Genomic DNA, 20,024 nt, shown 5'->3' with positions numbered 1-20,024 from the left:
AAGTGCTGGTTTTTTTTCCAAAGGCTTTTTCTGCATCTGTTGAGATAAACATGCGATTTTTGTCAGTATGCTTGTTAATATGGTCAATTATGTGGATGATTTTCCTAATATTGAACCATCCTTGCATTCCTGGTATGAATCCTACCTGGTCATAGTGAATAACCCTCCTGATCACTTGCTGGAGTCTTTTTGCTAGTATCCTATTTAAGATTTATGCATCTATATTCATTAAGGAGACTGATCTATAGTTTTATTTCTCTGTTTTTGACCTGCCTGGCTTTAGAATCAGTACCATATTTGTGTCATAAGAGGAATTTGGTAGAACTCCTTCTTTGCTTATTCTGTCAAATAGTTTGTATAATATTGGGTTTAGTTGTTCTTTTAATGTTTGATACTGACCTGTGGATTTTTTCTTAGGGAGTTCTTTGATACCTTGTTCAATTTCTTTTTCTGATTTGGGGTTGTTTTCTTCCTCTGTCGTTTTAGGCAATTTATATTTTTTTGTAAATATTCATCCATATAAACTAGATTTCCATATTTATTGTCATATGATTGGGCATAATAATTTTTAATGTTTGCCTTAATTTCCTCTTCAATAGAGGTGAGATTTCCCTTTTCATCTTGGATACTGTCAATTTGGTTTTCTTCTTTCCTTTTTTAAATTAGATTGACTAGTACTTTCTTTTATTTCTTATTTCAAAGGACCAAATTCTAGTCTTATTTATTAAATCGATAGTTGTTTGACTTTCAGCTTTATTAACTTCTCTTTTGATTTTTAGGATCTCTAATTTAGTCTTTATCTGAGGATTTTAAATTTGTTCACTTTCCAGTTTTTTAATTTGCATGCCCAATTCATTGACCTCTGCCCTCTCTGATTTGTTAATCTATGAACTCAAGGATAGAAATTTTCCCCAGAGTACTACTTTGGCTGCATTCCATAGATTTTGAAAGGATGTGTCTTCATTGTCATTTTCTTTGATGAAATTATTAATTGTTTCTATGATTTGTTCTTTAACCAATTTTGGAGAATCATTTTGTTTAATTTGCAATTAATTTTTGATTGCCTCTCCATGTACCCTTACTAATTATTATTTTAATTGCATTGTGATCTGAGAAGGTTGCATTTATTATTTCTGCTCTTTTACACTTGTTTGCAATGTTTTTATGACCTAGTATGAGGTCAGTCTTTGTGAATGTACCATGTGCTGCTGAAAAGAAGGTATATTCCTTTTTGTCCCTATTTATTTTTCTCCACATATCTACTAACTCTAATTTTTGTAAGATTTCATTCACTTCTCTTACCTCTTTATTATTTATTTTTTGGTTTGATTCATCTAGTTCTGATAGTGGAAGGTTCAGTTCTCCCACTGGTATAGTTTTTCTGTCTATTTCATCCTTGAGCTCCACTAGTTTCTCCTTTAGAAATTTTAATGCTCTGCCATGTGGTGCCTACATGTTGAGTACTGAAATTTCCTCATTGTCTATGCTGCCTTTTATCAGGATGTAATTACCTTCCCTATCTCTTTTAAGTAGATCTATTTTTACTTTGGCTTTGTCAGATATCATGATTGGGACTCCTGGCTTCTTTTTATCAGTTGATGCCCAATAGATTTGGCTCCATACTCTTACTTTGACCCTATGCATGTCTAGCTTCCTCATGTGTGTTCCTTGTAGACAGTATTTAATGGTAAGGTTTTGGATTCTAATCCACACTGCTATTTGCTTATGTTTTATGAGTGAGTTCATTCCATTCACATTCAGAGTTATGATTACTAGCTATGTATTTCCAAGCATTTTGATTTCCACTCCTAGTCCTGCCTTTTCTTCTTTCATTATTTCCTTCTATACCAATGTTTTGTTTTTAATCAGTCTCCCTAATTCCCCCCTTATTTTATTTCCCTTTCTACCCATCCCTTCTTATTCCCTCCTCATTTAAAGTCTTTTTAGACTACCCCTCCCACCCTTTCCCTCCCTTGTACTGCTTTTCTCCCCACCAGTCTGCTTGTTACTCTTCTACTTCCCTATAGGGTGCAAATGAATTCTCTGCTTCAATGGATTCGATTGTTCTTCCCTCTTTGAGTCAATTTCAATACACCAGAGTTTAGTATTTCCTATCTCCAACTTCTTTACCCTTCCAGTGTATTGATATTCTCATCCCTTCCCACCTGTGCTTCTTTGTGACATTTACATTTACCCTATTTTGTTTCTTTTCCCATTTATTTTAGTAATAACCTCTTTTTTAGCTCTAGTTGTATATATATATAGATATATATATATACCCACACACATATTTATGCATTTATGCATACATATATCTGTATACATATCTATGTTCCTGCATTTCATCCTATACAGTTTTTCACTGTTCCCTCTAAGTGTAATTCTTCCAGCTGCCCAGGTAATAATGACAATTTTTAAGAGTTACCAATTACCTCTTTTCTAATGAGGATCCATATCATTTTAACTTATTGGGACTCTTAAAAATTTTTGTTTTTGTTTTTTTGGTTTTGTTTTTCTTTTTTCCCTCTTTAATAATTGGTTTTAGATGATTCTCTTGAGTTTTGTGCTTGGGCATCAAATTTTCTGTTCAGGTCTGGTCTTTCCTTTACAAATGTTTGGAATTCTTCTATTTTGTTAAATGACCATACTTTCTCCTGTAAGAATATAGTCAGTTTTGCAAGGTAATTGATTCTTGGTTTTCGACCTAGTTCCCTTGCTTCCCGGAATACCATACTCCATGCCTTTTGGTCCTTCAGTGTAGATGCAGCCAGATCCCTTGTTATCCTCATTGAAGTTCCATGGTATCTGACTTACTTCTTCTTAGCAGCTTGTAATATTTTTTTCTTGGTCTGAGAGTTCTTGAATTTGGCTATAGCATTCCTTGGTATTTTCAGTTGGGGATTAAGTACAGGAGGTGATCTGTGAATTCTTTCAATCTCCACTTTTCACTCTTGTTCTAGAATATTGAGACAGTTTTCTTCGATAATTTGCTGTAGTATGATGTCCAGGCTTTTTTCTTTTCTCTTCCGGTAGACCAGTGATTCTTAAGTTGTCTCTCCTGGAACGATTTTCTAAATCTTGTTTTGTGAATGAGGTGCTTCATATTTTCCTCAATTTTTTCATTCTTTTGATTTTGTTTCATAGTGTCCTGCTGCCTTGTGAAGTAGCTTGTTTCTAGTTGTGTTCTGGATTTTAAAGACTGGTTTCATCCCTGGCATTTTGGTCATCCTTCTCCTTCTGATCTGATTTTCTTTGGAGGTCATCTTTCATCTTCTTTTCCTCATCTTTCATCTTCTTTGCCTCATCTTTCATCTTCTTTGCCTTATCTTTCATCTCCTTTGTCTCTTTTTCAATCTGGTTAATTTTGGCTTTCAAGACATTATTTTCTTGTTTTAGTTCAGGTGTCTCTGTTTCCAGATGACTTATCTTACTTTTTAAGTTCTTTTCCCAGTTGTCTTTAGCCTCTCTTAATTGTGTTTTGAATTGAATTTTGAGTTCTTCCAAGCCTGTATCCAATTTGCTGTGGATTCTGTTGTTTTTTGCTTGATGTTCCCTCATCCTTCTCTGTTCTATTTGCTTTTTGTTCATTGCCTGTATAGAAGCTGTTGATTATAATTTTTTTTAGACCCTTACCTTCCTTCTTGGAGTCAATACTATGTATTGGCTCCAAGGCAGAAGAGTGGTAAGGGCTAGGCAATGGGGGTCAAGTGACTTGCCCAGGGTCACACAGCTGGGAAGTGTCTGAGGCCAGATTTGAACCTAGGACCTCCCGTCTCTAGGCTTAGCTCTCAATCCACTGAGCTACCCAGCTGCCCCCTCTTTTTTCTTTTTCTGTTGTTTACTCATATTTACCCCTTCTTTACTCCCTGAAGTTGCCTGCACTCTTCCTCTTCTCGTTTTTTTTTTTTGTGTGGTTTTGGGCTTTTCTTTCAGCCTTCACCCTTTGATCTTTGTCAGCAAATTTCTCAGTGCAATCTGTGGGGAGGGGTTTTGGAGCTTAGCTTCCCTACCCTCTGAAGACTTTGATGGGATTAAGTACAACTGGGTTGAGCTGCATGTGCCCTGAGGTGAAAACCTTGGGAAGTGGGGGAGGGGGAGGGCAATTTGGAGTGTCTCTACTGCTGCATCTAGGTGGCCTGCTCTTTGCTATGCGCTTTTTCTCTAACTGCTTCCCCATGTCCAAGGTTTGATGCTCTTAGCCTGGCACAGCTTTGCCCTCAAGGTACTCCCTCCAGACCAGCACCTTTGCCTGCCCAGAGGTTCTAACCGCCCTGGAGACATAGTGCTCTAGTTAGGGGATGGTTCCCAGGACCTTCCTTCTTCCTTCCCCTTTAACCTGAGTGTTCTCAAATTCTGGCTTTTAGGGGTGTACCTTTTAAGTTGAGTCCAGCAGGAGGGTTCCTTGGCTCTGTCTTATTATTATGTTTGATTTTCAATCCCCTAGGAGCATTTAGTTTGTAATTGGTAAGGAAGGGTTTTCAGAGGTTTGAACTTTTGCTGCCTCTATGCCGCCATCTTGACTCCACCTCCTCACTTGATTATTATAGAATCTCACAGAATCTCAAATTTAGAATGGAATCTAAAAGTGATATGTGTCAACTGACACTTAACAAGAACTTTTATTTTAATATCCCATATAAGTGACTATCATAATTAAATCTATCCTAATCCAATTCTTTACAGTTTAACATAGTTCCAATTATTGGAAAATTTTCCCTTATTTTAAACCAAGATCTACCTCTTTTTAACTTTGACCCACTAATAAAAGTTCTGAACTTGAGGCCAAATGAAATAAATTCATCCCTTTTACACCAGGGAACTCTCCAAACATTTAAAGACTCTTATCATGTCCCCTGTAACTCTTCTCAATTCTAGGCTAAATACCTACAGTTTCCTCTTTCTCTAAGGAATCAAATTTTTTTTAATGTTTGAAATTTTAAAATTTTAATTTTTTAAAAATTGTTTCCATGTTTCCATATTTCATTTTCTTTTCCTCCCTTCTACCTTCTTCTCCTTGATTCAATAAAGACTTCCACTGGGTTTTACAAATGCTACCCTTATACTTATTTCCATATTATTAATTTTTGTACTAGAGCAATCTTTTAAAACTCAGACCCCAAATCATATATCCACACAAACAAATGACAAGTCTTTTGCTTTTTCCCTGTGTTTCTACTCCCACAGTTCTTGCTCTCAATGTGGACAGCATTCTTTCTCATAAGTCCCTTGGGATTGCCTTGTTTTAGCAAAGTTCATTACATTGTATTGTTCTGCAGTGTTTCACTTTCTGTGTATAATGTTCTCTTGACTCTGCTCATTTCACTCTACATCAGTTCCTGGAGGTTCTTCAAGTTCATATAGAAATCCTCCAGTTCATCCTTACAGCACATTATTATTCCATCAGCATCATATACCACAATTTGTTCAGACATTTCCCCAAATGAGGGGCATCCCCTCATTTTTCAATTTTTTTGACACCACGATGAGCACAGCTATAATTTTTTCATTAGGCTACAAACCTAGTGGTGGTATTGCTAGATCAAAGGTTATGCATTCTTTTAAAGCCCTTTGGGCATAATTCCTAATTTCCTTCCAGAATGGTTGTATTAATTCACAACTCCAACATCAATGCATTAGTGTCCTGATTTTGCCACAATCCCTTAAGGAATCTACTCTTGGGGGGGAAGCAGTTAGGAAATTAATATGGAAATTTTAATGTAACAAGCAAACAAAATAAAAATTTAAATCTAAAAAGAGAGAATTCAGTCTCCAAAAGAGGAGGAATTCCTTCGTTTTAAATATTTGTTTCTATTGTCCCCAGAGTAGTTAGGTAGCACTCTTCTTCCTGAATTTAAATCTGGCCTTAGTCTCTTACTAGTTATATGACCGTTTTGCTTCAGTTTCCTTATATTTAAAATGACCTGGAGAAGGAAATGGTAAAGCACTCCAGTATCTTTTCCAAGTAAGGCCCGAAGAGTGTCACAAATAACTGGACAGAACTGAAAAAATAACAGTGACTGGCACATGAAATGTTAAATAAATGTTTATTAATTGATTCAAGTCATCCTCACTTGTCAAGAATGAATTTTATCCATGTCTTGGTCAACCATATTTTTCTGCACTCTAGTTTTCCTTTATCCTTTGTAAAAACAGTAGTTCATGAACTAAACATAATATTCTACAAGTATTCTATATACAGTAGAACTCTCACTCCCATCTCTTTGGGAACTATGTGATTCACATATATATACACTCTAAAGTAACAATAACCACTGACAGCTGAGTCACATCCTATTTTGGGAGCCAATATTGAATTTGAAGGATGCTTAAATTGCCAAATCTTTTTCAGAAGGAGTTCTTTTCCTTTCATTCTAATGAAAGTGGAAGATTTTATATTTTTTCTTAATAAATTTTGTTTGGATAACATTTATCCACCATTACATGCTCAGGAGTTTTAAGGACTAGAATAAATTAAATTCAATATACCTTTGGTAGGCACTCACCAAATTCAATCCACTATATGCTGCATATTAGTGATATAAAGAAAATGTAGATTTAACCCTCAAAGAACTCATAAACAAATAGCAGAAAGACTTATACAAACTAGGTGAGGGAAATGCAAATGTGAGGTATAGAGAAAATAAAATAAATTTGATGAGGAAGTAATCACTCATTTGTGGATTCAGAAAGCTTTTCACTAATTAAGTGGCACTAATTTAGGTCTTCAAAAAAAATTTAAGTAGGAAGAGGTTTTAGAGGGGTAGATACCTAAAAAGAGGATAAGTGAGAAGGGAGTTACAATAGATTATTCAAGAAGAAATGAATGAGCAATTTATCTCAATAGTAGTAATCAAGTTAGTGGTCTTCACTGGGGAAAGGAGAGTTCCATACCTAAAGTTCCCTATTTTAATGAAAACTCTGGAAAAGAATGAAAGGGGGAAAAAGCATTTTTATATCAATATATAGAAAGCTGTGTGACTCAGTGAAAAGAACACGGACCTGGCTCTGAGGTTTAAAGTTGAGTACCCTTAGGCAAGCTATAACCTCTCTGGAGTTTTTTCATCAAATATATGATGGTGGGCTTTGACAAGACGGCCCTGCAGGCTCCTTCTACTGCCAGATCTAGAGTACTATGATTAGATGAATGTCTCTCAAATTTATATTGAAAAATGTTATAGTTAGGGCTGTGCTAAATCCAATGCATATCCGTTTGCATAAATTGATTATTAAAATTATTTTATAAAAGATTTAAAAATTTTTCCAGATTACATGTTAATATAATTTTTAATATTAATTTCCTGACTTGTGATCCATGTTTCTCTTCCTCTCACCCGTCTCCCCTCCCCAAGAAGGCAAGTGATATGTTATGAATGGCACATATACTGTCATATAATACATATTTCCATGTTCATATTGTGAAATAAAACATATATTTCTTACACTAGGAAAAATCATGGAGGAAATAGAATAAAGAATTATTGATGATTATTAAAATTTCAATGTGAACATTTATTATTTGAAAATCAGAAATTGCTACTAATTAGGATTTGATTTATTGATTTTTTTGGATTATCTAGACTTAAAATGATGGAGAAAATTTTAATGTAGGTTAAACTTTAAGTTATGTTTTTTGTACTTGTTGGAAAGTTGATTATTAAATTGTTAAATTATTATTTATTATTAATTAATTATTAAATGATTATAGCAAAGTACTGTTTAAAAGTATATCCTCATCAGTTGGAAGAGAGTAACAGAGTTATTATTAGATTGCTACAGATGGAAAAGTCTGAATTTGGAATTAGAAGACCCTGATTCAGCTTTCAGTTCTGTGACTTGATACTTAATGGATCTGAACCTCATTTTCCTCATCTCTAAAATGACTGGGTTAAATTAGAATTTAAAGTCCCTAAATTAAGAAAATTTTAAAAGTATGCTTAAGTGCTCAATCAATTCTCTCCTGGGAGATGGATAGCATTTATCTAATCCTGACTCTGAGGATTGTCATGTCTGTGATTTTGGTTGTCACTTAAGCTTTTTCAGCCCCATTTTTCCCATCTTCAAAATGAGGAGGTTAGGCTAGAATCTAGACCAGATGATCTTTTGCAGCTCTAAATCTATGACTCTATGATAAATCAGATAAACTGGACTTGGAGAGCAGCATAAATCTTTGATAAAACTTGTCAAGGCTTTCAAAGTATTTAGACACAAAGGGTAGCTATAAATAATTTTTTTCATGTACATTATCTCAAAGGAACCACTCAACTCAATTCAATAAATATTTATGAATTATCAGTTCATGTATGAAGAGTTTGACTTCAACTGACACATGATCCCTTTGTAAAATACATTGGATAGCAACATTGTATATAGCCTCAAGTTACTCTTCCCAGAAAGGCTCCAGTGACATTATTTTTAAAGATTGGGCAGAGGCATTTATAAACTATCTTATAGCTTCGGATATATAGGATACATTTTATTAATACACAGGACAAATCTTTGCCTTTTATACAACAAATGAAACATCTATTTTCTGGTGGTGATGGTGATGGAATGAAGATTCAAATAATTAGCACTACAATTAAGCAATTTAGAAATATTTACATATAGAAACTGAAATTAATTCAATTGTATGCAAGCTTCATTTTAGTCCTTACATCAAAGATAGTAAGACAGAAATATTTCACAAACAGCTTAGAGAAGTAGCTAACTACTTTTTCAATGGTTACATTTAGAACTGAAATACATGCCATTTCTGTAGTGTGGACATCTAGACATACTTTGACAGAGACTCATGTTTTCTATAGAATACAAAAGTATACTTCATTATAATTACATTATAATTATAATTAGGTGATAATTCATTTTTATGCATGACACATTAGGTGTTCAACTGAATTTGTATCCATAACAAATGTGTGTGATCTTGTGTGATTCTTTTCCATGCACTCTCACAAAATTTGAATAAGCAATCTTAATATTCTTGAGACTTTTCCACAGATCTCTTGACATTAGGCAGGCAGAAATATAGAAGTCACTATTACAAAAATCACAAATACAGTACTATCCTATCTCCTTGTCTGATTTTTATACATATTTGATGTATGATTCAAACAGCTGCATTTTTAACCAGAAAAGTGAATGATTATACCTACTTCCTGAGTTTACAAGGTCATTATCTACAGTACCTATAATTGTCCATTTAATAAAAAGAAAATTTTCATTCTTCCTAACTTGATTTTACTGCTTAATTTCCTGCTTTGGAAGTCAATAAAGATGTAAGTATTCATTTGTATTACCTTGATTTTTTTTTAATTTTAGAGTTTTCTTCTCAAGTTACATGTTAAAAACTTCAGATAATCACTTAAAAGAACTACTAGACAGATTTTGAAGAATGCATATAGCCAGCCTGCTGTAATTACTTATTGTTAATTGCAAATCTGAAGGTTATCTTTAGGTATTTTTAAAATGCTAATAGTCCATTACTGCTATTAATTTATTGATCAGAAAAGTGGTCCTAAATACATTCAATGATGTTTAGGATAAGGCATTCATATTCATCTATAACTCATATTTGAGCCTGTATCCTAAGATGGTATTATCTGTTTCTTAAAGGATTATTTTGTGTGAAATCTGTGGATTCCAGGATTTCCTTGTATGTCTGGAACCCAGAGCAAATATAGGGCTATAAGGACCTTATCTGTAAGTTGTAAGAATAGATTGGTTGCTCTCACTGAGAGAACTTCCTGGTATGCCAGGTTTAGTTCTATGTTTCATATATATGTATGTATCTTTTTGCAGGTAAGAATGGAAAAAAAATTATACTTAACAAGAAGATAATCTTTCTGTTAAAAATGTGGCTCAAAAGAAAGTACTTGATATAGAGCTGATTTCAACTCCTACCTTATCAAGAAAGCAGGGTTGGGGAATAAGATATGTGAATTATTTTGAGAATATATTCGATATAAAGGATTACATACATAAGAGATTTTTAAAATTTCAATTTAATCACTCTGGCTCCATTAATAAATCTTATAATTTGTTTCTTTGACAATATGATGTCAAAATATTAGTCAATCCTAAAAACAAAGTAGTAACTGTCTCTTATTAATGTAATACTCTAGTCAAATTATGTTCCAGTTAATTGAGATCCCACTGAATTGTGATAAAAACGAAAGTACAAAGAAGTGAAATGATTTACCCTGGCTCATACAGAAGATTATTAATGAAACCAGAAAATTTCCCCTAGAAACCTACTCAACTAATAAATTGACATTAACTCTTAAATTCCTGTGCATATCACTTGACAAAACTATTCTTTTCACTTTGAAAAAATGATGCTTTAAAGTAGAGAAAAGTAAAACTTATAAGCCAATTTCCCTGAATAATATCAATGAGAAAATTTTTAAATATAATACTAGCAAAGTGACTACAACAAAATATTACAAACATTATATACTACGACAAGATGAGATTCATACAAGAAATGCAGGACTTTTTCAACATTAGGAAAAGTATAAGCACAGCTGACCACATCAATAACAAAAAACTAGCAATTCACATAATTATAACAATACACAAAAAGAAGACTTTTGACAAAATATAATATTCCTTCCTATTAAAACATTAGAAAGCCAATTAATGAATGGAACTTTTCTTAAAATGATAAATAGTACCTATCTAAAACTAAGAGCAAGCATTATCTCTAAAAGAGTTAAACTAGATGCCTTCCAAATAAGATCAAAGATGAAGAATGACCATTATCGCCATCACCATCCAATATTGTATTTAATATGCTAGCCATAGCAATAAGACAAGAAATTGAAGGAATAAAAATAGACAATGAGGAAACAAAACCAATATTCTTCTCATAAGATATGATAGTATACTTAAAGAACCCCAGAGAATCAACTTAAAAATTAGATGAAACAAATTTTGACAAAGTTTCAGGATATAAAATAAACACACATAAATCATCAGCATTTCTATATATTACCAATAAAACACAGCAGGAAGAGATAGAAAAAGAAATTTGATTTAAAATCATTGCAGACAATACATATAGTTGGAAGTCTATCTGCTAAGACAAATGAAGGATTTATATGAATATAATTATATAATCCTGTTCACAGAATTAAAGACAGAATTAACCAAATGATTGCTCATGGATAGGCTAAGCTGATCCAATAAAAATGATAATTGTACTTAAGTTAATTAACCTATATACAGTACCATACTAATAAAACTACCAAAGAATTATTTCAAAGAACTAGAAAAAATAATAATGAAATTCATCTGGAAGAACAAAGGTCAAGAGGTCAAAGCCAAGATTTATCAAAGCAATCAATTTAAAAAGTGATGGAAGGTGACCAAGTGATACCAGATTCCAATCTATATTACAAAATGTAAGTCATTAAAACAATCTGGTGCTGGCTAGGAAATAGAAAGGTAGATTAGTGAAATAATTTAGGTATGTTACACACACAGCAAAAAATAGTAGTATAGGGTTTGATGAAGATGAAAATCCAAGTTTGGGGGTAAGAACTATTTGACAAAAATTGCTGGGAAAAATGGCAAGTAGTTTGGCAGAAACTAGGCAGAAACATAATTGTTTACCAAAATAAAGTCAATGAATAAATTATCTAGACATTAAAAGTGATATGATCATCATCAGTTTATGTTAGGTTCAGTGAAAATTCCTTCATGTTCAGCCTAAGAAAATCTATTTTCTCAATCACTTCATTAATTTTTATAAACATGAAATTTATAGCAGGTTCTCAATAAACTCACTTATTTTCCAGAGAAATATGTTAAAACAAGCAAACAGACTCGGAGGAGCCTTTAACAATCTTTTATTTTCTTTCCATTTTAGTTGTTAAATATGGTCTCTAAAGTAGTTTCAGAGATTTATCCTACTTGCAGTGATAAGTATAAAGTATATAAGTATAAACATTACATATCCTTTGGCAAATGTTTCTCCTGATTACTATACAATACGTGTTATGGCTTACCTTAAAGATAAGATATTCTGTACATATGACTTAAGTTTTATTCTCAGCTCATTAGTGAGAGTTTTCCAAATTGGAATAGTCTTACTCAGACTTTAAGAGCTCCAAGACCATTTGCTGACATGTCTCATTCCTTCCCCCAAACACCTCGGGCTGTGACACCATTTCCCCTCCCTTCTAATACACACCCTTTTCCTAAACCCCTAATGGTTTGGGGTTTAAATTGAGAAGACGTTATTATGGTGGCATGGTAGAAATATGAAAACAATGGAGGAAAATTGAAAAAAAAAGTATTCATTTTCTTCTCTCTTAAAAAACAAACTGCAAAACATGGCCCCATTTCTTTTTTGTTCATCTGATTGGTCTCATTAGGAGACCATTAGGGTAACAACCAAAATCATCCTCCTTGGGGGTTTTGTTGTGCTGGTCCAGATTTGTTCTCAATGAAAATGAATGTTCTGTTCACTAAAGTCAGTTTCTCCTAGCAAAAAATTTCATTGGTTGAAAACCACACAAAATTTTTCTTATTCAGTGTAATTATCAAAGTCAACACCATCTGGAATACACATACATTGATTAAATAGACCTGCTTTTTTAAACACTGGCTTTTATCTCATCTCACCTATTTGTTTTTCTAAACCTTGACATGATAAAATTTATAACATATAATAAATGAATTAGGCTATTTTTTCTTAACTTCTTTGAGCATTCTTATGGTAGAGCAATGTGCTAAAAAGAATGCTTATTAGATCAATGACTAACCATCATGGCAAGACCTTTTATTAACAGGAATACTGACAGGAATAAATCATAAACAATACAAATCCATACAAAATGTCTGAATATTAGGGAAGCTGGGGTTGCATGTTTTTGACACTATCGAATTTTAATGGAAACAAAAGTTTCCCATATTTGAAGCACATCTTTTTATCTTTTATCTGACAAGAGCTTTCATTTTATTTTCTCATTAATCTGAAAGTATCTGAATATTTCACATAGGTCCATGTGATATACACTAACATAAAATATGCATTTTTTATCTTTCTCAGACACTTGTAGATATATTTCTGAAAATTGGCTGGTGGGATGCCTCTCAATTTAATCAAATGACTATCATGACAAAAACTTTGAATCATAATACTGAAGTGAAAACTACCCCTCTGGGAAGCACCAACTAATATCAGCTCTTTATACATGGAGAGGAAATATAACACTTACAATTTACTAAAATTTAGTAGTCAAGGTTAAAACAGTCACACACATGAAAGCAATACTTACAGCTGGAGAATATCAGTGGGCACGAATGTTCATCCATTGGAAAGTTATGAAGTTGCAGCTGGCATTCCGCATTGATGGTGAGCCTATGGATAAGCCAAGCATCACTCTCAATGCCAAGTACATTAAGACACAGATGAGTTCATGGGCAAGGTCGGCTTGGAACTATTTATATTAGGTAATACAACACACCAACTTAGGATCTGACTAGGCAGCTGTTGCAAATTAAGAGTAGTTAATTTAGCAAAACCAGTCTTCAAGCCCTTATTTAATTTTGTTTAAGTACCAACAATGGCAGAATCACAGAACAGAGTTGAAAAAAATATATACATTTTCCTAAAGAAGGAAAAATGATGACAACAACAACAAAATGCAATAACTTTCAAATTCAAAATATTTCTTGTTAATTATATTCAAAATATAGATTTAATTTTAACTGCTTCTTTATGTTTTTGATCTGGTTTATGTGTATAGATAAGAATAGCATCTGTTTAACTTAATTGCAGGTTCACTTACTTACATATTCATTTTATAAGAGAACAGCATAGCATAGGGGAGAGAGGGTTTTCCTTGGATACAGAATGCCAAGCTTTCAAGTTCTCCCTTTGGCACAGTGTTATGTAATAAGAGCCCATCAACTTGACCTCTTAGCCCTCTGGGGACTAACATTTTGAATAACAAAGGAGTTGTATATTTGTGTCAGGAATTACCATACCAGGAATTCCCTAAGCTGATGAAATCACACATCAATAAAACCTCCTTCCATTCCTCCCACAACAATAACAAAAGGTCGAGATACTGGAGGATTGAACATGTTCAACTAGCTTCTGTTATGGGTAAAAAGTATTCCTGGGAGGTTGATAAAAGTTGCAGGAGAGCAGTTTGGTACACCAAGAACATCTATTTATTCACAGGAGAGGTTAGGAGAGGAAATAGGAGGTAGGAAATGAGAGAGTGAAACTAATAACACTACTTATAACACTTCAAAAGGAAGACTCCAATACAGAAAGTCTGAACCAAACAGATGACACTGCCTCTAAGAGTTTTGCTTTTTTTTTTAAGAGAAACTATAGCTCATCCTCTATGTGTCATCAGACTGAGAAACCAGTTAGTTTCAACATTAATTGGATGAATGAATATAGAATTAAATAATCAAAATTATAATATTTAGCACCAATATATATCCTCAACAGTTAAAAGACATCTCTGGAGTCATCAGATATCCCCTAGGAAAAATGTATTTGGGATTTTTTGTCTCTTTGTGTCAGGCCATGTTTTCTATTCATTCTGACACTATTCACAGAATAAAAGTATTTTCTGGATGCTTGCAATTGTTTATAAGGGATACAGATTTTCCTTCTTGAAGGTAGAATTAAATCAGACTTTAGAGATTGTCTAGTCCAACGGTCTCATTTGGCAGATGAGGAAACTGAGTCCTAAAAGGGAAAGTAATTTGTGAATGTTCACATAGGTGGTAACTGGTCCAGTGCTAGGGAATCAGTCCTATGTCTTCTTGCTACAAATGTGGAATTCTTTCCTCTATATAATGCTGCCTCCCATAATCAGAAGTCATTTTGAAAACATTTCTCATGGTCATCCAGTTTTAGGGAAATATCATTTGCAAAGCACCAAAACTATTCTCCCTTTAATCAGGCTACATAAGCCTGAAAAATTTGACAGCATTATGCATTCGAGTGAGCTCAATCTCTTCAGTTTTACCCATCTCTAGGTACTATGGATCATTTCCTTGTATGTTTTAATTAGGTATCAAATAAAATGATATAAAATCCTTAAGCACAATGATGCATCCATACCAGAGAAGGCATGAATAAACATTTGCCAATTTGGCATAAATAGCTGTCAAAATTTTCACTGATTCACATTTGCACTTACCAATATTACATCCATAGTTTAAGGAAACACAAGCAGAACTTGTGGTCAAAAATGCATTAGTGTCATAAATAAAATAAGGAGAGGTAAAATTGTCTACCATTTGTTTTAAGGTTCACCAAATAATCATTTAAGTGTTGGGCATACTTATCAATCTATTTATCTGACTTTCCCATAATAATTGCAGTGATCTTTTGTTGTCCTGTGTTCAGTCAAGGACTTATCCACATTTCCATCCCTAGTTATGCACTTTGATATGTAAAAGCTAATCATTTATGCCTTCAAGGACATCTATGGAAGGGAGGGAAAAAGAGGAGAAGAGAGAGAAAGAGAGGGGGGAGGCAAAAGAAAAAGAAGGAAAAGAATGATAGAGAGTATGGGGAGAGAGAGAGAGAGAGAGAGAGAGAGAGAGAGAGAGAGAGAGAGAGAGAGAGAGAGAGAGAGAGAGAGAGAGAGAAATTTCAATGTACCTCAGGTCTCTGAACTTAGTTGAGATGCCTATTATATGTAATAGACTAGAGGCATGATATCACTGTAGCCAGTGTCAAGCAGAGAAGAATTATCAGGAAGGGACAACTTGCTGTGATGAAGATTTCATTATGCTAAAATTGAAATACCTCCCATGATTAAGTAAAAGTTTTTGCTTAAATGGGTTATTTATGTATTATTTTATAGACCTTTGTTTCTATTTTCAAATAAAAAATCTGAATAACACTACACTATTAGACTTTGAAAAATGTAAGTTAGACCTTGTAAAATGATACCACTTCTATTTTAGGTCTGATTTGTTGTGTTTGTGTTCATTCTGATAGCATTTTTATGTTTTTGTATGAAATTGGATTGGAGAATTAGAAAGGTAGCATATATACACATTCATATAATTGTTAAAGGGAATACTTTTTGAGATGCATAAAACAATTACAATCTAGGGTTTAGGGTTTTTTTTTTTGGCCCACCTTTATTTTATTAAGCTGATTTCCTCTTAGTATGTGCAAAGACCTGGTCTGATCTGGCAAGCATCCTTCCAGTTAGATTCTAGGTTCCTTATTTATTCATTCGTGTGTAAAATAAAGGGCTAGCGCTAGATAATCTCTACATTGCCTCAATTCTGTAACACTCTGGACCTCTTTGCTTACCTATATTAAAGGGATACAACTAGAAATCCTTAAAGTTTCCATTTTATTTTTCTTAGTTTCATCAATTTCATTTAAATAACCAGTACCATTAAAAAGAAAAATGACAAGAGAATGGCAAGAGTAAGATTCTCACTCTTTCCATGGTTTCAAGTCATCATCCTTTTCACCTATGTCTTACAGAACACTGAATTATGATTTATGATTAGAATGTAATTATGGGACAATAGCATGTCTCAGTGGATAGAGGATCAGGAATGGAGAGCAGAGGACTTGGTTTCAAATCTAGCCTTAGATATTTCCTACCTGAGTGGCCCTGGACAAGTCACAACCCCAGCTGCCTAGCCCTTTCCACTCTCCTGCCTTATCAATTCCAAGAGAGAAGCAAAGTTGTTTTTTTTAAAGAATGTAATTTCATTACCTAATTTTTTAAGTCTCTTCTATGATTTTTTATACCCTTAGCAGCACGTGAGGGAGACAACAAGGTTGAATATCATTTATTGGTCTTGTATCTTTCATGTGACATACTTTGCATGGAGGCCAGTGGAATATTAGCATGCAAATTCATGTAAATGTTGAAAAAATTTTATAATCTCAAAGTAGAGGCACTGCTGTATTCTAGTTTAGGGAACCCAAAATAAAATTAGTGGAAATCCAAGAAACTAATTATATCAAAGCTACCAACTGAACAGATATAAGCTTACCTTAAAGTATACAAGATTTTCCCATCATTCCATATTCTAAGGAGTTGGTTGGGTGTGGTAATCCAGTGAGCTTCTGCTGTTTTTGAGTTCCGGAAGATGGTATCTGGAATCCAGATTAACCCAACCATATTGCTGTTCAGAGTCAGGATTTTCATTGTGCTGTTAAATCGAAGGCGACTGTCTGTCCATGTCTGAGCAAAAAATATGTCAATTTGGTATTCCTGGCAAGGAAACACAAAAAAGAGGTAATTTATTAATATATTTTCTTAATATTTCCCATCTATCTTAAAGCTACTCCTTTCTCTGCACTCTCCCTTTTTTTCTTATTCTTTTATTTCTTTTTTTTTTTTTAATTTTAGAAATCTACCCATTCTCTTTTTGGTTCACCTTTTGTGGCCTGAACTTTCTACTCAGAGAAGTCAGAATCTAACTTCATGCCTTCAATATATTTGTTCCATAACCTTGGAGGCAGTGGCTTCCTGGGATTGTTGTATAAGTCAGGTGTTTAAGATTTAAAAATTCAAGTTGTATTAAAGATGGTCACAGGTAAAGTAAATGAACTAATGACAAGCAAATGGCAGCCTTTACTAACCCAGAGCATTAATTGTTTCATTTTCACCCTGTCACTTAGATAATCTTTTCCATGTTTACCCCTCAGCAGAAAGATTATTCTAGCACATTATCATTATTATAGATGTAAAGTCATTATTTTTCTTCATAGATGATAACTCAGGATTTCCAATGCCTCCCCCCTCCCTCAAATCCTAATATGTTAGTCTCTAGTTGCAGTGGTTTGGTGTTATTATTTATGAATGATGATTCACTCCCTTCTGCTTCTACATAGTTGGTTAAACAACTATAAATCATCCATCTGGAGTTGTACATTTTTTTTATTTTAACTTGATTTTCATGTAACTGATTTTTGTAGTCATCTGATCAAATACAAAAAAGAGACAAGATGATAGGGCCTAGGGGTTCATACATCAGACCAGTCAAATGAACAACAATAAAACTGGATTCATTCTATTCTCAATTGAATCAACTGTATTCTGAGTGAATTTAACTTCTTCTCTAAGTAAACCTGCTTTTAATATTTTTAAAATAATTTTTAATTTCAATTAGTTAAAGTTAAATTTAATAATTCAAAGAAAACAATGAACATTTTTGCTTGACTATGGTTGTATAATTTTGTTCTAATGCTGAATCTGAGGTAGTTTTTAGTAAAGGAGGCTCCATTCATTGAAAATCCCATATATGGATATAGGGGAGTCAGGCATCAAGGTTGGAAAAGAGTTAGTATCCCTTTTCTGTTAGAAGATAGATTTTTCATATTATCACAAGTACAGATATGTTGCGCCATAGATATTGTAGCATAAAGTTAAACAATTTTCCAAAACACATGGAAAATCAGTGGTTATTTTGTAAAGGGTTTTTGACTTTGACATTAGCATAATTCCTGAAGTTTCAAGTGTAACCTTTAAAAATTTACAATTCAACATTCTCCTCTTACTCTGCTAATTAGAAATGAATAAGTTGACAGTGGAGATGCCCAGTGTGTACTAATCTTTAAGCAACACCCTTTCTCCTTGCTGACAAGTTATTGATGAAATACTGAGAGCACTGTCTGTGTTCTGCTAGTTAAATCACTTCACCTTTGGCCTCAGTTTCCTCATTTGTAAGATGCAATAGGAAGTGGACAAAATAATCTCAAAAGTCCTATCTCTGACATTCTATGAAACTGTTCCTTCCAAACATAAGCTCATTTTAGCACAGAATTATTCATTTCATTTGGTTCATTTTGTCATACAGATGTGGGTTGCTAAAGTGATTCCAAGAAATCTCATCTTTTTTTGTCGTTTGTTTTCTTACTTTTACCATGATGATGTGGTAGGATAACTTTTTTATATATGTGTCATTTCCCTCTCTTATAGGAATGATACAAGACTAGATGGTAATAAATAAGCACCCCCAAATTCTGCTTCCAACAAAGACAAGAATAAGACCCAATAAGAACCATAAGATAATATCATTTCCCCAATATATCTTTTACTAGAGATCATGTCAGCAACTTAATCTTGATAACACAGTGTATCATGCTCCCTTTGGCCATTAAATTGTTTCTAAATTAACAGAATATTTGAGAAAAAAACCAAAAAGATATTTTTGGTTTTATTATACAAGCAGCCTATTTTTTAGTTGCATTACACATTGTTTTTCCTTAGGCAAAAAAAAAAATCTCCAAATGGCTTTTTGGAATATATATATATATATATATATATATATACTCCTTTCAGTTTCATAAATATCTGTAAAATTAACATATCTAATGTACAAATAATTTACTTGAAAAGCAAAATACTGAATTTAGAAGTGACAGGGAAAATGACTATGAGTACTAAATTCATCATTGCAAATGCTAGTGTTTTGGGATTCCTAAATAATTTGTTTTAATCAATCAACTGCCTAATTAGTCCTAAATAAGCCATGAGTTACTTTGGTGTGTGGAAGATGCTAGCATGACAGGAGAAAAATCATAATTGTGAATATAACATTCATTATCTTCAACTTTGACAGAGCTACAGAAAGGTTTCCTAAACCAAGTAACCCTTCCATTTCTGGAAGTGGAAAAACAGATTGTGAACTTTTAAGAAAAATGAGAGCATGGAATTATTGGGTTCTTTAATTTTTATGTTTAATGTCACAATAGTACATCAAATTACATCCTTATTAATTACCTCACATAACATTTCCCACACCAGCACTAAATCACAATGAAATAATGCTATATTTTAAACAATTGTACCAAAAGGTTATGAACCCCAACTATATGATAGGTTTTGCATTTTTAATAATGTATGAATCTTATAGTTACTAATAATCTTGCCTCATATCAAGTCCCAAAGGCACTACCCCCCCCCCAGCATCAGACTATGGTTGAACAGTGTCAGTTTGCTATATGTGAATAACTTTATTCTCATGGAAATTATTGCTTCCATTTGCATTATCTCCCCAAATAT

At 33.3% G+C, this 20,024-nt stretch overlaps 1 protein-coding gene across 2 annotated transcripts in view; it reads right to left on the bottom strand.

Moving 5' to 3' along the window:
• GABRG3 (gamma-aminobutyric acid type A receptor subunit gamma3) overlaps positions 1-20,024 on the bottom strand; it is a 926,944-nt gene that overhangs the window by 369,040 nt on the left and 537,880 nt on the right. For both annotated transcript variants that reach the window (XM_056807076.1, XM_056807075.1), the window contains 2 exons: positions 17,008-17,228; positions 13,284-13,366 (listed from right to left, as the gene is read on the bottom strand). In XM_056807076.1, coding sequence (XP_056663054.1) covers positions 13,284-13,366; positions 17,008-17,228 — 304 coding nt within the window. The remainder of the gene's footprint in view (positions 1-13,283; positions 13,367-17,007; positions 17,229-20,024) is intronic.

The sequence above is a fragment of the Monodelphis domestica genome, chromosome 8 (genome assembly GCF_027887165.1).
Source record: "Monodelphis domestica isolate mMonDom1 chromosome 8, mMonDom1.pri, whole genome shotgun sequence".
In the NCBI taxonomy this organism is placed as follows: Eukaryota; Metazoa; Chordata; class Mammalia; order Didelphimorphia; family Didelphidae; genus Monodelphis; species Monodelphis domestica.
Note: the sequence above shows the minus strand (reverse complement) of the source record. Positions and strands in the feature narration are given on the sequence as shown.